Consider the following 15458-nt stretch of genomic DNA (forward strand, 5'->3'; position numbering starts at 1 on the left):
AAAAAAAAAAAAAAAAAAAAGGAAAGCAACAAAGTGAGACTCAGTCTCTAAAAAAAAAAGAAAGAAAGAAAGAAAGAAGAATAGGAAAGGGAAAAGACCCTCACCTAGACATGGGCTCCTCCCACTGCCAAGAACTGTGCAGGCACCTTTACATCTGTGATGGAATTTTCACAGTAACTGTATGACCTATGTATTACAATCCCCATTTTACAGATGGGAAAACTGACCCTTGGAGGAGTGAAGAAATGTGTCCAAGGTCACAGGGCAGGCATGTGAACTGAACTACAATTACACTGTCATAGGTGATACAGCTTTGCAGTTTTCAAAGCACTTTCTCATGGATTGCTTCTCGCTGCATTTGCCCAAGATTTCTGAGGACTGCTCCCTGCTCTCTCTTTTGCCAGTAGGAAAATAGAGGCCCAGAATGTATTGCCAGTGACCCCAGGCTCCATCTCAAAGGCCTTGCACAAAGATGACTCAGTCATGGGCTCTGCTCTTGCCTCTCTTCGCCTTCTTTGGGGAGATAAGAGGGAGACAAAGTCATAAGCTGGAATCAAGCTGGAAGATGCTCTGGGGTATGGGGAAGGGGAGGCAAGGGGCTCCCAGGAAAGAAGGCGTTTATTTGCTGAAGGGACCATGAATTAGTCCCCAAAAGAGGTTTCCTTGTTTTTCAGTCAGCATCTCCTAAAAACCTTTCTTTCCACCACTCCGCCTACTCGGGGTTGTCTCCAGAGAAAGAGGTTTGCAGGTTCTTAACTGATGAAACTTGCCAGTGTTTAAAAGATACAAACCTGACCGATCGTCCTTTTCAGAAAGGAGATGTTCGCGGAACAAAAGTACTATTCAGAAATGCTGGATGGCGTTTGTGTCTCAGACAGAAAGGGAATGAAGAGAAAGAAGATGGAGGAGGAGGGAGGGGGTGAAGAGGAAGCGGGTAAGAAGAAAGGATCAGGAGGTTGTCCTGGCTCACAGCATCAAAACCAAAGCTCAGCGGGCAAGGGAATCTGACTGAGATCACACAGCTGGGCAGTGGCTGAACCAGGATGAGGAACCCAGGCTTCTCCAGCTGCGTGTCAGGCTCGCCCTACCTCCCACCAGCTGCCCTCACCTCCAACTTGAATTACGTGGTTTCTGAAACGTGGAGCTGCCAGTACAAATTCTGGCTGATACTTCTTTTTCTTCTGACCCTAGCCTGAATTAGACTTAGTAACATTAGGCTTCGTAAAATAAATAAAACGACCATTAAAAAAAGAAAACAAAATTGCTGGGGATTTAGAAGTTTCTCAACCAAGTCTTCCTGAGGAATCTGGATTGGGGGTATAATAAAATAATAATAGCTGATATTTTTAAAAGTTTCCACGTGCCAGCTAAGTGCCCTTAGCACAGTGGTTACGGCGCCAACCACATACACCAAGGCTGGTGGGTTCAAACTTAGCCCGGGGCCAGCTAAACAATGACAACCACAACAAAAAGTAGCCAGGCATTGTGGCAGGTGCTTGTAGTCCCAGCTACTTAGGAGACTGAGGCAAGAGAATGACTTAAGCCCAAGAGTTTAAGGTTGCTGTGAGCTGTGATGCCATAGCACTCTACCGAGGGCAACATAGTAAGACCCTGTTTCCAAAAAAAAAAGTTTCCATGTGCCAGTGCTAATCAAAATAGTATAGGTAATATTTTCTAATTACAAAAATAGGCAGGAATTATTATCCCCTTTTGACAGGCAAGAAAATACAAGCTCAAAGAAGTTAAGGTCCCCTGCTGTCAGAGCTCACACAGCCAGTAAATGGAAGGGCTGGGCTTAAACCCCTGTCTGCGCACTGCACTACTACAGTAATTTAAAACCCACATGTGATCAGCTGACTGCACTTAAAGTGGACCAGCTTAAAGGTATGACAGGGGAGTGTGCACTGCTGTATTGGGGAAGCCTCAGAATTGGGGTACCTGAGTGATAAAAAGGCTCTGAGCCAAGGTCCCTCTAAGCGCAGCCTGGTAGAATGATGGAGATAGAAATACTGGGGGGAGAGAAGCAAAGCCCCATGTTGAAGAGAGCTGAGGACATCCCCATGGGGGACACTCAGCCCAACAGTGATATCCTCTGGTTATGACACCCTCTGCCAGAGGCAGACCAGTATGGCAGGTAAGGCTACTCTGGAGCCAACTCTCCGGCTGCCAGTCCAAACATTGCCATTATTGAGCTGTATGACCTTGGGTAATTTCCTTGATCTCTCTGAATCTCTATAAAATGGGGATAATAAAAGTATAGTGGTTGTTGAGTATTAAATGTGTTAATAATGTAAAATTTATGCCATCAACATTCAATAAGTTCTGGTTATTATGGTGGTACCCTACTGCAGTTCCTATCTGGGGCCATGGTTGATATACACATGGAGAATATGCTCAAGTAGAGCAGGAGGAAGAGGGCTACGGGCACCGGGATGCACATTTGTATGTGCATGTGTACTTGTATGCAGGTATGTATTTAGACTGTGAACAAGTGCTCTCCACCTCTGAGATGGTTGTCACATGATCCTGAAGGATGGAGGCTTTGGGGTCAGGTGGGAGTGGGAGTATGTTTGATGTACAAGGCTCTAGTTTCTACTCAACCATCTGTACCCACTGACCAAAGAGGTTCATAGCTTCTATGATATCCATGGCCCCCGTTCACTACACATTCACTACCACAAACCAGGCCCTGTCCTGGGCAGTAAAGTGAAAACAGTAACTGCTACAGTCATGGTTCCTGCTTTCATAGAGCTCACAGACTTGCTGGGAAAACCAACAAGTGACAAATGTGGTATTTTTATTAACAGGCAGATTCTGTGTGCTGAGAGTTGAGGGGAGTGATTAGAGGGGAGCCAGCAGTTAACAAAAAGCATCAGGGAAGATCTCACTTAGGAAATGACATTTAAGATAGATCCTGAAGTTTGGGAATGTGAGCAGGGTAGTGGGATGAGGGAGGAGGATGGTTTTCTAGGCAGTGGGAACAGCATCGTTATAAAAGGTACGCTTTATTAACCATTTATCATCATGTAATGGGGTCATCCTGGGCACTGTGCCTGCATTACCTCATACAGGGCACACAACAGCTCAATCATAGGCACACCTGGTGCCCTTGTTTTATATATAGGGAAATTCAGGCTCTGAGAGGTAAAATGACTTGCCATAGGTCACGGGAATGGTCACTGATGGAATCAGCCCTAGAACCCCAGTTGTCTGATTCTATTGCAACTCTCAGAATGCAAGCAGACAGAGATGTGGAGTTCAAGTGATAGAAAGGGATTTGGGGTGACTAGAGTGAGCTTAAAAAAAAGAAGTTGGGAAGGCCTTGCAGCTTTATGAAGAAGTTTGGATGGCTCTGAGAACAGTGGGCAGATGTGAAGGGTTAAAACCCTTTGGGCAAGTCACTGTTCAGAACTGTATTTCAGCTACTATGTGGCAGGCAGACTACTGTTTGGAGAAGTTAGTGACATTGGAGGTGGGGATCAGCTAGAAGGCTAGAACAATAGTCCAAATGAGGGAAGAGAGTGCTTGGACCATGGCAGTAGCATATTCAAGAGCTATTTCCAACAGAAATGCCGTGACCTTCAGCAAACACCTGCCACAAGGCCTTTGTCTGTGGCTACATGCAGAGACACAGACTTTCTAAGCAGCAAGGATGGTGTAACCTCTACTTCTGTCTAATTTAAATTCTAGGAAGAATTACAAATAACAACCTCTTCCTCTCCTACAGCATCAGAAAAGATTCCAAAAGCATTTTCCAATCTACTGGTTTGTATAAAATTCAATGAGGGAGATTTTTTTCTGTTTGTTTGTTTGTTTGCAATTTTTGGCCAGGGCCAGTTTTGAACTGGCCACCTCCAGTACATGGGGCTGGCGCCCTACCCCTTTGAGCCACAGGCACTGCCCGAGGGAGATATTATTAATATTAAGTCTCCACAGGTGAGAAGTGACATGCCCAAAGTCATGCAGCCAACAGAGAGAACAATCCAGAATCGAACTCCAACTTTGTACACCAGAATGTCAGAGCCCAAAAGACCCTTAAAAATCATCCACTCTAATCTCCACATTTTAACATGAGGAAAACAAGGCTCAGAGAGATATATGTTGGCCAAGGTCACACAGAAAGTAAAACTTTAGAGTAGAACCAAAGACTGGATTCCTACAAAGGTTTTATCAAAACATTTGGACCATGAAGGTGAGAAAGGATCAGATTAATCCCCAACAATGCTAGTCCACTTGCCCCTGCCCAACTGAATGCTGGCAGAAAAATGAGATTTAGGCCAATGGTCAGCCTACCTGGGCACTGCTGCCCCCAATCCTGTTACAAGTATACTGAGCTCACAAATGGCCAGTATGCACTGCCCTGTTACCCCTCTTGTCCCTAACCCTGGACAGCAACTAAGCTGTCCTGGGTCAATGGTGCCACCTGGTGGCTGGTGCTGGGAAGTGTCTAACCCTTTCGACACTTCCTCCTATCAGTGCCTCAAAGAGCTGTGCCTTTCTCTCTGCCTGTTTCCCCTCATAGATCAATTAATTGCACTACAAGCAATCCCTTTTTTCACATATACCTTTTCTAACATCCTTTATCCTTGTTTCTCTCAGTTTTTCTTAAATTACCTTAGAACATTCTCTTTTTCTCCCTCTCCCCCATTTTATTCCACTGATGGAATAACATGATCCAAGAAAGGACTAATGCAAATGATAAATTATACTAATGAAAATTAAAACTGGAAATTTCAAAATGAAATGAGTCTCACACACACACACACACACACACACACACACACACAGATGAGTCACCAACTGCTGGCATTTCAGAAATGCCCAGAGGCTCCTATAGAATCAGAACAAAAACCTTCCCTTTACCAATTGCCTTTTAGACCTGCTTTTCCTCAAATACTGAGTCAAGATAAATACCAAACCCACTTCATTATTTCATTTTATTTTGTTTTATTCCTAATCAACATCACTATTAGGTTTTCTCCCACTAAAACATATGCACAGGGTGAGGTCTCTAGGAATCTGCAGGCTAGTGCAGGGCTCAGCTGGGATGGGGAGATGTGGTAGGGTTCCAAAGCACCCGCTCCCCAGACTCTCAGGGAGCACAGGTAGCTGCTGTTGTCACAGAAGGCAACCCGCTTGGGGGGCGGGGGGAGATCAGACCTATGCACTGCTTTGTTACCCCTCTTGTGCCTAACCCTGGACAGCAACTAAAGCATTCTTCTGGAAAGAAGAGGAGCTTCAGTAGCTGTGCCTTCCTGTGGGAGTTCAACCTGAAATGGGAGCAGAAAGCACTAAATATCTCCATCTGCTAAAGGAGGATTTCCAAAGCCCAGTGTGTCTTGTCATTCTCCCTTCCCAGTTCAAAGACCTGCCATAGCTCCACTGCTTTCAGGAGCCAAGAACAGGAGAAACTCTGACATTCCACACGAGCTGTGTTTATTACTACTCTGGCATCAGCAGGCAGTCCTATAAAAGTAATAAAAACTTTACAAAAATAAATTTTTGCAATGCATTTTCCTTTGTCAAATGGGTTTTAGCCACCATAAAACCTTTCTGATAAAACCTCTTTTTCCTCAATATATGCTCATTATAAAGGATTTGTAAAATGAAAAAAAAAAGAATAGGAGAAACTATCTGTATGAGTAATAAGCAAGTTCAGAGTTTATAGCAGCCTAGGAGTGCGAACAGGGACCCCCCAAGATATTTCCAGAGGATCTGTGAGGTCAAAATTATTTTCATACTAATGTCAAGATGTTATTTATTTGTCTCTCATTCTTTCACAATTATGCAGTGGAGTTTTCCAGAGGCTACAGGATGTGTGGTATCACAACAGACTGAATACAGAAGCAAATATGACAGTCTAGCTGTCTTCTTTAAAGAGATTTGCAAAATTGTAAGCTAACGCCACTCTACTAAATTTTTGGTTTGTAAAATATGGTTCTTTCTCATTTAAAAAAATACTGTTACTTGTTTATTACTGTTTTTTCACTTTTATTTATTTTAATTAACCCACATAAACTAAAGCTCCTTGAAGTCCTTGATAATTTTCAAGAGTTAGAAGGGGCCCCAAGACCATAAGTTTGAGAGCTATTGGGCTAAAATTATGAACACTAAGAGGACCTGGGATAGAACCAGGGAAAACTTAGAATTTTGGTACCAGAAGAAAAAAACTCTAGCAATCTCTTTATCTCATATTTTAGATGGGGAAATTGAGGCCTAGACAGAGTAAGGGATTCCCCTAGATCACCAGCAAGTCAGTCACAGAGTCAGGACAGCCCAGAGCTCCCGGCTCCCATCTCCAGGGCTCTGCCCCCATAGCCTCTAGTAGTTTGAAGTCTTATAAAATCCCTGAAACCAAGATGCTGCCACCAAGGAGTAAACCATATTCCAAAGCCAGAAAGGACTATAGGATTTTCTGCCCCACAAGGCTGTAGGACGTGCTGGATGGGGAAGAAAGCTAAGTCCATTTCACCTTGCATTCCAGATTGCTTTGCCAAGGGGGCTGCTCACCATGGATGAGACTCTACCCCTGGCCCTGGCCCCTCCACTCTTTCTCTGGTTGACCCCCAGACTGGCTTCCGGAACTGAGATCCTCCCACTGCACCACCTTGCCCTTTTCTATACCCCCAGGACTCTCTAGAACACCAATACACACAGCCCTGTGGGAAAGGAAGGTGGGGGTGGGCAGAGGGGGAGGAGGCCAGGGGAAAGCAGGTGTGCAAGCAGGGAGGGTGGAGGTTCTGTGGCATTGGCTCTCACATAGGCCTTCACTCACTGAATCAAAGTGAAACTAGGGGACATAGGAGCCAGAAGGAACTGAAACCTGACCCTCCTCCACCCATGGGACAGGCCCCAGGCACTAGGGAAAAGCCCAAAGAGCCCCTCCAGTTGACCACCGGCCTTAGATTCCCTGCTTTACCAAGCAGGCCTCTGGTAATTATCTGCCTGCATCTCAGCTGAAGTGCCTGTGGCCGCAAGACCAGGACAGGGGAAAGTGGCCAACCAGGCTGGAAGATGGAAACCCAGGACCTTTCTTTCTGTGCCACTAACCACCCCCTGCATGTGTTTGGGCAAAACCTGTACCCTATGTGCCTGAGATTCCCTCCCTGCAGGGTGTGGGGTAAATGACCTGCCAAGGAGTGTGGCTCCTTGGCCATGCCCTAAGTGCTTGCCTCCCCTGCCCTACCTACCTCTGACCTGTGAGCCTAATTGCATTCCCCTGGCCTCCATACCCAGCCATGGCCTCACCAGGCCAATTGTAGGATGTGCCTCCCACAAGTTGCAGCTTCCACAGACTAAACTAAACCAAATTTGTTTCTTTATAGACTCCAAAAGCTCAAAGTTGTCCTGGTCAAGAAAACCAGAGCACAAGTACCATGAGTGAACTTGTCAGGTGCGGAGCATCTGAGAACAGTAGGCATAGCAGCTCCAGGTGGTCATGCCGTGCAAGAATGCCCATTTCACATTGCCAGATCTGGGTTTTCTCCCCCAAGGAAAGCCAAGCATCATATACAAAATTTCCTGAGTTTGAAATGTTGGTAACTAATTCAAAATCATGGTAGATACAAGGCAAGTCAACTAAGGCAAGGTTTCCAGGCTGGCAATTGCCCCCTGAGTTCTGAGTGATGCCTGCCCAGCAAGAACCCTGGGTTTGGCCCCTGCCTGGATAGAAAGAGAACTTCAGGAATAGGCCTTTCCCACACACACATGAATGTACAACCAGGAACACCTCACGGAGGGCCAGGGAGAGGACCAGCTCTGGGGAAACCCTAGCAGAAGACAAGACAAAATGGCAGTAACCACCTTGTTCCAGTAATCCCCTTCTTCCACAGGGCCTTTGGGGCCAGGAAAGAAGTTACCATAATTTTGCTCTGGCCTCTGCTGAGCCTTCCCCTGGGCTGGTCTCTTCCCTGGCCCTCTGTGAGGTATCCTTGGATGTACTCTCATGTTGGAGAAAGGGCTCGGGTCCAGAGGCCAGAACCAGGGTTCTTCCTGGGAGGACATCACTCAGAATCCAGGGGCAATTGACTCTCTCAGATAGAAGACCCTGCCTAGATAATGGCCCAGAGTCAGAGAGCTCAGAGAACACACCAGGGCTGGAAGCACAGAAGGAATGAGAGGAGGAATGGGGGCTCGTGAGAGCTGAGGTAGCCCTGGGGGGGGTTAGTGGGTCAGCAATGCATAGGGTGATAGAGGATGGGGTCGAGTGTTGGTGGCTTTGTACAGTGGGGGTGGCACATGGGCCTGTAAGGAAGGGTGCATGAGGGGAGAGGGACTGAAACTTATCACATCAAAAGGCAGTAGGAAAGGGCAGTGGCCCAATATACCAGACGTGGTGGGTTCAAACCCAGCCCCGGTCAAAAACTGCAAAAAAAAAAAAAGCCTGTTTCCATCTGAATATTGACTGGTGCAGAACATCCTAGACGCTCTCAAAGGCCCTAACAGCTCTCACAGGGGAGACTCAAGGTCCCAGCTGGTGGCCCCAACAGCCCTCAAATGCCCAGCCTGCCAGGCCTAGAACTCTGCCCTCTGCCTCCACCCTGGAAGCTTCTAACTCTGTGCACCCAGTGCCTCTCTTCATGGGAAACTGAGGCTTGGCCTTTTTCTTCTTCCATGAAAGGGGCTAGGAGATTCAGAGTCTTGAAGGAAAAGGAAGAAAAGGACAGCAAGTGGCCCTTCATTCTACAGCTGACACCTGGGGGCACTGTTGCTCAGTCTGGATGACCACGGGCTCCCGGGCCTCTGTCACTCAGCTTCTTCAGCGCTTGTCACAGAGTAGCCTGCTATAAACAGGAAGTCTGTGGCGTGCAGATGGGCTACTTTCAGATGCCAAACAGAATTGTGGCTAGAGTCTGCCTTCCCAGCTTGTGACCAGCCTCACAGTCTCAAGCCCCTGACTTTCTCTGTGGTCATCTATTAGGCACTTTTGGAGCTAAACCCTTTGCAGGAGTCACTTCATTTCATCCAGACAATAACTCACAAGGCTCTTGTTGCCTCTTTTTTTTTTTTTCCAGGTAACAAAATGAAGATTCAGAGTGATTAAATAGCAAGATTTCCCCCACAGGAAGTCTTCACACCATTTCACCCCCAGCCTGTGAGCCTGTGGCCTTGGTACAGCATCTTATGTGATTCCATCTCCCTAAATCAGAGCTCTGTGGAACCTTGGAGCCACAGGGCTGCCTGTAACTCCTGACTCCGGAATCCTGAGCTTTTCCATATATCCTTCCTTTCTGGAAAATCTGAGAAGGGTCTCCTCACTTTCTGCTCCAGCTTTCTGCCCTGAGCTCGGGCACAGCAGAGAGGACCTAAGTGTCCAGGAAAGGAAAAGGGTCCTAGGAGAGAAGACTAGGATCAACTCATGGTTAGAGGGGCTCAGGAGCCCACAGTGGGGGTCTGAAATCCCTTTTTCCTGCATGGCTCCATGGGGGTCTGCTAGGCAGGGGCTCCTAGCCTGAGACAAGTGAGTAGAAAAGGAGGGAGAAAAGAGTTGGGGAGAGAGGGAGAATGAGCCAGAGCCAGAGAAAATACCAGAAGGGAGGAGAGAATGTGTATGGGGGGAGGGAGGCATGTATGAGAAAGAGAGAGAGAAAAATCTGAGGAAAAGAAAGCTAGTGAGTGTTAGACCCGGAGAAAGACACAGAGGAAGGTTTGATAAAGAAGCTGTAAATAGGGCGGCGCCTGTGGCTCGGTGAGTAGGGCACCGGCCCCATATACCAAGGGTGGTAGGTTCAAACCCGACCTCGGCCAAACTGCAACAACAAAAAAAATAGCTGGGTGCTGTGGCGGGCACCTGTAGTCCCTGCTACTCGGGGAGGCTGAGGCAAGAGAATCACCAAAGCCCAGGAGTTGGAGGTTGTTGTGAGCTGTGACGCCATGGCACTCTACCAAGGGACCGAGGACGAGAAAGTAAGCCTCTGTCTCTACCAAAAAAAAAAAAAGAAGATATATATAAAGCCAGATAACAGAGAATGAGATGCTCCCCCAAACAAAAAACATAGGGAGAGACACAAAAACAGAGAGGAGACAAGTACCCCCAAAGAGTGATGGTAATAACAGGAGCCCCCAGCTAAATGCCCCAAACCTCCTCATGAGGACCTTACTGGAATCGGCATCTTTTGAAAAATACAGGCTACCTCTTGGTCTTGGCTGCCTTTCTGTACCCTCCTTAGCCAGAAAACCAGAAATTCCACCTGCCATGTATCCCTACTGCCCAAAAAGAAACCTCTGGCCTCTACGTTGGTGCTGAACTGGTTGGTTTTCTGAGCTGGTGAAAGAGATTCGCACTCCAGTGACCTCAGTGTGTTTCTGTCCTTTCAAACTCTAGGGGCACAAGGGGTGAAGGGGAGGGGACCTAAATAGGGGAGACAAGCGGAAGGAGACCTCACCAGAGATCAAAGGCCCAGGAAGGAATAGAGGCTGCCCTTTCACCCGTGGACGCTATTCACAGCCCTGCCTGCTCTGCCAAGTCCAGCCCTGCCACCACCATCTCCAGGCCTTCCGGAGAGGGAAGTACTGCCTCAGTCTCTGTTCCCCTAGCCCAGCAGGATTCCTGAGGGGACGCCTCACAGTTTCCACCATGAAAGCTCTCAGTTCAGACCAACCAAGAAGGAGACTGCATCTCATGACAGGGCAGGACCCAAGCCTGACTCTCAGAGCTGTCCCACAGCCTCCTGGGCATCCCTGTGAACTGAGCTGTGCCAAAGGGCTGGGCTGGGGATGGAAATGCATGGCCCCTGCCCTGTCAAGTTCACATGAATGGCAGACTCACCATCAGGCAGAAGTGGATAGAACCACTTGCAGACACAGCACAGTCAGAGAAGCACTTGTCACCCAAATTGTAACAGGTTCAAAAGTCATGGAGTCCAAACCAGAAACCTCCTGACTTCTGCCCCTTATTTGTGCCCCTGCTCATTACCTTTCCAAGATAATGCTTCCGTCCTTGGCCCAGCCTGCTGCTGCCTAAAAGCTGTCTGCTGCACACAGCCTAATCTGCCTCCCTGTAGCTTGCTTTAACCAGGCTCAGCTCTGCCTTCAGAGGCCACAAGGATCTTATCAGTTACATCAAATACATAACAGTTCATCTCAGACTTGCACACAGTGGCCATGTCTCCAAGTCTGGTCTTAGAGGCAAACCATCCTGGGGACCCGTGATTGAGGAAACTAGAGACACTCTCCCCCATTTACCCTCTGCACTAACGGGATCCAGTTCTACCAAGGAGCATTTATTGAGCATCTACTATGCACCAAGCACTTGTATTAGAGCTGTGCTATCCACTACAGTAGTTACTAGCCTCATATGGCTATTCACGTGGCTAGTACAGCTGAGAAACTGAATTTCTTTAATTTTATTTTAATTAATTTAAATATAAAAATAGAAGCAGTATAAAATACAGTTCCACTAAACACAACTTTATTGTCCTAACAGGACTACATTTAACTGTCAAACATTTAGCATCCAAATTGATATGTCCTAAAAGTATAAAATACATACCAGGTTTCAAAGACTGAATACCAAAAAAAAAGGGAAAATATGTCATCTGATATTTTGTATGGATTAATGTTAAAATGATAATATTTGGGGTATATTAGACTACATAAAATATAGTATTAAAATTAATTTCACCTGTATCTTGTAATACTTTTTAATGTGGTTACTAGAAAATTTAAAATTATATATGTGGCTTGCATTCTGTTTCCATTGGATAGCACTGGGTTAATTACTTTTACACCCACCCTTATATCCTTATTATTTATTCATTTATTTATTAGTAGAGACTGGGTCTCATTACATTCCCCAGGATTGTTCCAAACTCCTGGCCTCAAGAGATCCTTACATCTTGGCCTTCCAAAGCACAATATTTCTTGAGTCTTTAAGACACAGAGCTCAAACCATCTCCCTACTGCTTCCAGAATAAAAGTTCAGAGGCCTTGGTCAATGTCTGAGGTACCCCAGTCTTTCTTTCTACTGTTCTCCCTTTCCAAATCCTGCCATACAGGTCTCTCCCTGCATATGCTCACTGGAGTCCCAGCCTTGGCACTGGAACACCATCTCTTGCCTTTGATTGGAGATGCCCTCTCCTCCCTCTACCCAGCCCTTGAATGCCACCTGCTACGAGGAGTTCCCCCAGATCCTTTTGATCCAAATTGACCCTTTCCTACCTTATTCTTTCCCCTTCGTATCACTTTACACACTGCCCTGCCCACCAGAGGGACTTTGGGATTGCCAATCTTGCCCATCAACCCACTTTCTGTGGCTGCACCCTATCACTGCCCACTTCTGCCCTCAGGTCAGAGGAAGAGAGTGGCCCCAGGAAATGCCCACAGGGCAAAACCCAAGTCCAAGCTGGAAATGACTACAAACCAGGAAGCTTCACCTTGTAAAGCCTTAGTCATCTAATCTGAAAAATGGGGCAAAGATCCTGCTGTCTTCTTCTTGGCCTCTAATGCCTCTCTTACCCCATGACTCTTCCTTCAGGCTGCTGAGAGCTCCTGAGATAAATGGTATCATCCTAGAAACCAGCACTCAAAATTCCAGTCTATAGACTTCACAGGCCAGTCCTCCAGGGTACTTGGCAATTTCCCTCCCTTTCCCCAATGGCTGGTTCTCACTTTCTCTGCTCTTCTGAAACCTCTGACCTTCGGGTCTCACATCACTCTCAGTAGCAGCCAGCCAATCCAAAAACTCTTCCCCTTATTCCCTCCCCAGGCTCTTCCTAGCCCTAGGCTGTTCCTTCTCTAAAGGGCCTCTCTGAGGGGCTGAGGGACAACAGGTAGGCAGATAATATCAAGACACTGGGGTGTCATGAGCCCTCCAGCTCCTCCTGACTCTCCATTCCATACAAGCTGTGGCTTTGCCAATGTCACAGGCCTCCCTGGGGCCTTGGTTATTTCCCCTAATAAAATGGAGGTGGCAATCACTTCCCCCTGGAGCCAAGGAGATGTAGAGAAAGGATCAAGAGGATTGAGAAGTCCAGGAAGGGGCACGATGCAATGCACCCCTCAGACACTTCACTTCCCTGATGTGAGTAAGGGCACTTCTGCCCACCCCTGTGCTCAACCACGTACACTCTGTGAGGAGGAGGTTCAGATTTCTGCTTAGGTCCCCCAATCTTCCCACTCCTATAAGCTTCTAGGAGCATCAAGCTCTTCTCCCTTAGCCCACAGGCCACAGACTGCACTACCTGCCAAGTCTTCTTAAGGGTCAGAACTCCCCCATAAATTTCAAAACTGGAAGGATCTTGAAGATCTTCCAATCCCATATCTGATTCTTTTATGGTACCCCAACAGGTGACCATCTAGCCTCCACTCACATAACCTTAGAGATGGGACATTCACGACCTCCCAAGGCATCTGCTTTTAACTCCTAGACCATTCTTACCTGTACAGAGTTCTTTCTCACACTGAGCTGAGATCACCTCTACATCTGCTGCACACTGACCTTTAAGGCCACACAACAACATCTTGTCCTCTCTCCTCATTTGCCAGCCCTCCAAACATTTAAAGGCGACAACCCAGTCCTGCTTATTCTGCTCTTCTTTGTGCCAAAGCATCCCTAGATCCTCGAGGTGTTTCCCAGGTACTGTATCAGATTGTTCTTCACCGAGGTTATACTCATCTGGACACAACCCTATTCGTCACTTTCCCTCTTTCAAGTCAATAGTCCCAAATAAGCCACAGTCCTCGGGGAATGATCCAGTCAGCACAGAGTAGTCAAGACCAACACCACACATGTTCTAACCACTCTGTGTCTTTTAAAGCAGTTTGAGATCCCAGACAGTGACTGCTGACCAGAGACTCCAGCCAAGACCATACTCCACAACTACAGTAAACAATCCCCCCAAGCCAGGATCTGTATGTTTGGTGGTAAACATAAATCTGTATTATTTTCTTTCTCCAAAAATCTCTACATTGATCCTTCAGCCTCAGACAACCCACTCCTCCACCATGGTCCAACATAGCCAGGTCCCGGCTTGGGCACATCTGCTGCAAATCCAGGTGACAGTGGGAAAAAAGATGACACCATCGACACAATAAACCAACAAAGATGGCAGGCCCACTGCCTCCTGCAGCAACAGAGCACAGCAACCCACTGAGTTAAAGACTTCTGACATCTGCTCAGGAGCGGCAGGAGCAGGCAAAAGAAGCAAGCAAGGCAGGTTCCAGAAGCCGTGAATCATCCCCACGCATCCCCCAGCTCCAAACTGAGGCCACAAGCTCAGCTTCTGTGCTGCCTGGAACATGCAGACCACAGGCCAATCCACTGCTGGGCCGACTCAATTTTCTAGTTACAGATCTTAAGTACTTGGGCATGTGCTCCCGAGAACATACATCCCTTACACGGAGCTAAGAAAGGGAATTGTGCCGAGGAACAGAATAATTGAATCAAGATTTCTGTCACGCTGCTCTCAAGCCCTAGACCATAGCCCTGTTTTTTTTTTTTCTTTCTGACTAAGATTTTACAGACTCCCTGGGGGTCGTTTCTCCTCTCAAACCCATTAATGTCAGCCAGAGCTGGCAGCCCATCCAGGGGAAATGAGACAGGCTAAGGTGCCCCATGTTCAGGATGGAGGTGGACGGCTCTGGAGGCCCTGGCAAAGGGTTGAGAAAAACTAACCAGGAAGATTGTCATCTTTGTAATCCTCATGAGGCCCCCTGCGCTCCTTTCTTCCAGGCCCAAGGGCAAGAATGAGATGATTATTAATTTCCTCCACGCCCCACTGTCACCAGGGCTGAAGGCCTTCTCTGCTGAGAGACTGGCACAGCCTCAAAGAAAACCCACCTCTTCCCCTCCCCCACACGTGTGCCCCTCTCACGGCTGGACTGGGAGGTTGCTGCTTTGTGCAGGCTCCCCTACAAAGGGGACATCCATTGGTGTTGTGCTCAGACCCTGTGCATGAGGGGCCCTGGAGCATGATATCTGCACACACAGGGTCTTCTTAAAGACCACAGAGCGCAGGCTACAGGGCTCTGCCAGGTCCACTTTCTCTATCCAAAGGGTTATGATGGGAGAGGCCAGCAAGGATTCCACCGTCCCACCCTGCTCCCTGTCTGCCCTCAAGGAGAGAGCTGAGCCTGGATCTGGGCACTCCTCTGCAGAAAGGGGGTGGGCTCTCGGAACCTTTGTCTCCACCCCTGACTGAGCTCTCACAACAGACCGTGTGTCCATCCACTGCCCACAGGGCTGCGCAGCTGGCGTCTCTTACCTTCATCCCTCTTGCGCTTGTTGGTGTCAGCGCTGGGGGACGTGATGCCCAGGATGCCGCTGATGGAGTACGAAGAGCCAGCCGAGTCCGTGCTCACCGACGACACCTGCGTCACGGAGCCGGTGGACACTGTGCAGAGGGAGAGGGGCTGTCAGGGCTGGCTGGAGGGCCGAGGAGCAGGTGGGTGCTTGGCACTCACCACGCACTGGGCTAGGGGGACCTACTGAGAGTGCAGAGAGGGAGGACACTCACTCT

The 15458-nt window shown here is 47.8% G+C and overlaps 1 protein-coding gene across 9 annotated transcripts in view; it reads right to left on the reverse strand.

Moving 5' to 3' along the window:
* PAX5 (paired box 5) overlaps window positions 1-15458 on the reverse strand; it is a 184256-nt gene that overhangs the window by 138085 nt on the left and 30713 nt on the right. For 7 of the 9 annotated variants that reach the window (XM_003785141.2, XM_012802358.1, XM_012802357.1 and 4 more), the window contains one exon: window positions 15204-15332. The exons of the other annotated variants lie outside the window; for them this stretch is intronic. In XM_003785141.2, coding sequence (XP_003785189.1) covers window positions 15204-15332 — 129 coding nt within the window. The remainder of the gene's footprint in view (window positions 1-15203; window positions 15333-15458) is intronic. 9 annotated transcript variants of the gene reach the window in all.

The sequence above is a fragment of the Otolemur garnettii genome, unplaced genomic scaffold, assembly GCF_000181295.1.
Source record: "Otolemur garnettii isolate 467f Iridium unplaced genomic scaffold, OtoGar3 scaffold00014, whole genome shotgun sequence".
Taxonomy (NCBI): Eukaryota; Metazoa; Chordata; class Mammalia; order Primates; family Galagidae; genus Otolemur; species Otolemur garnettii.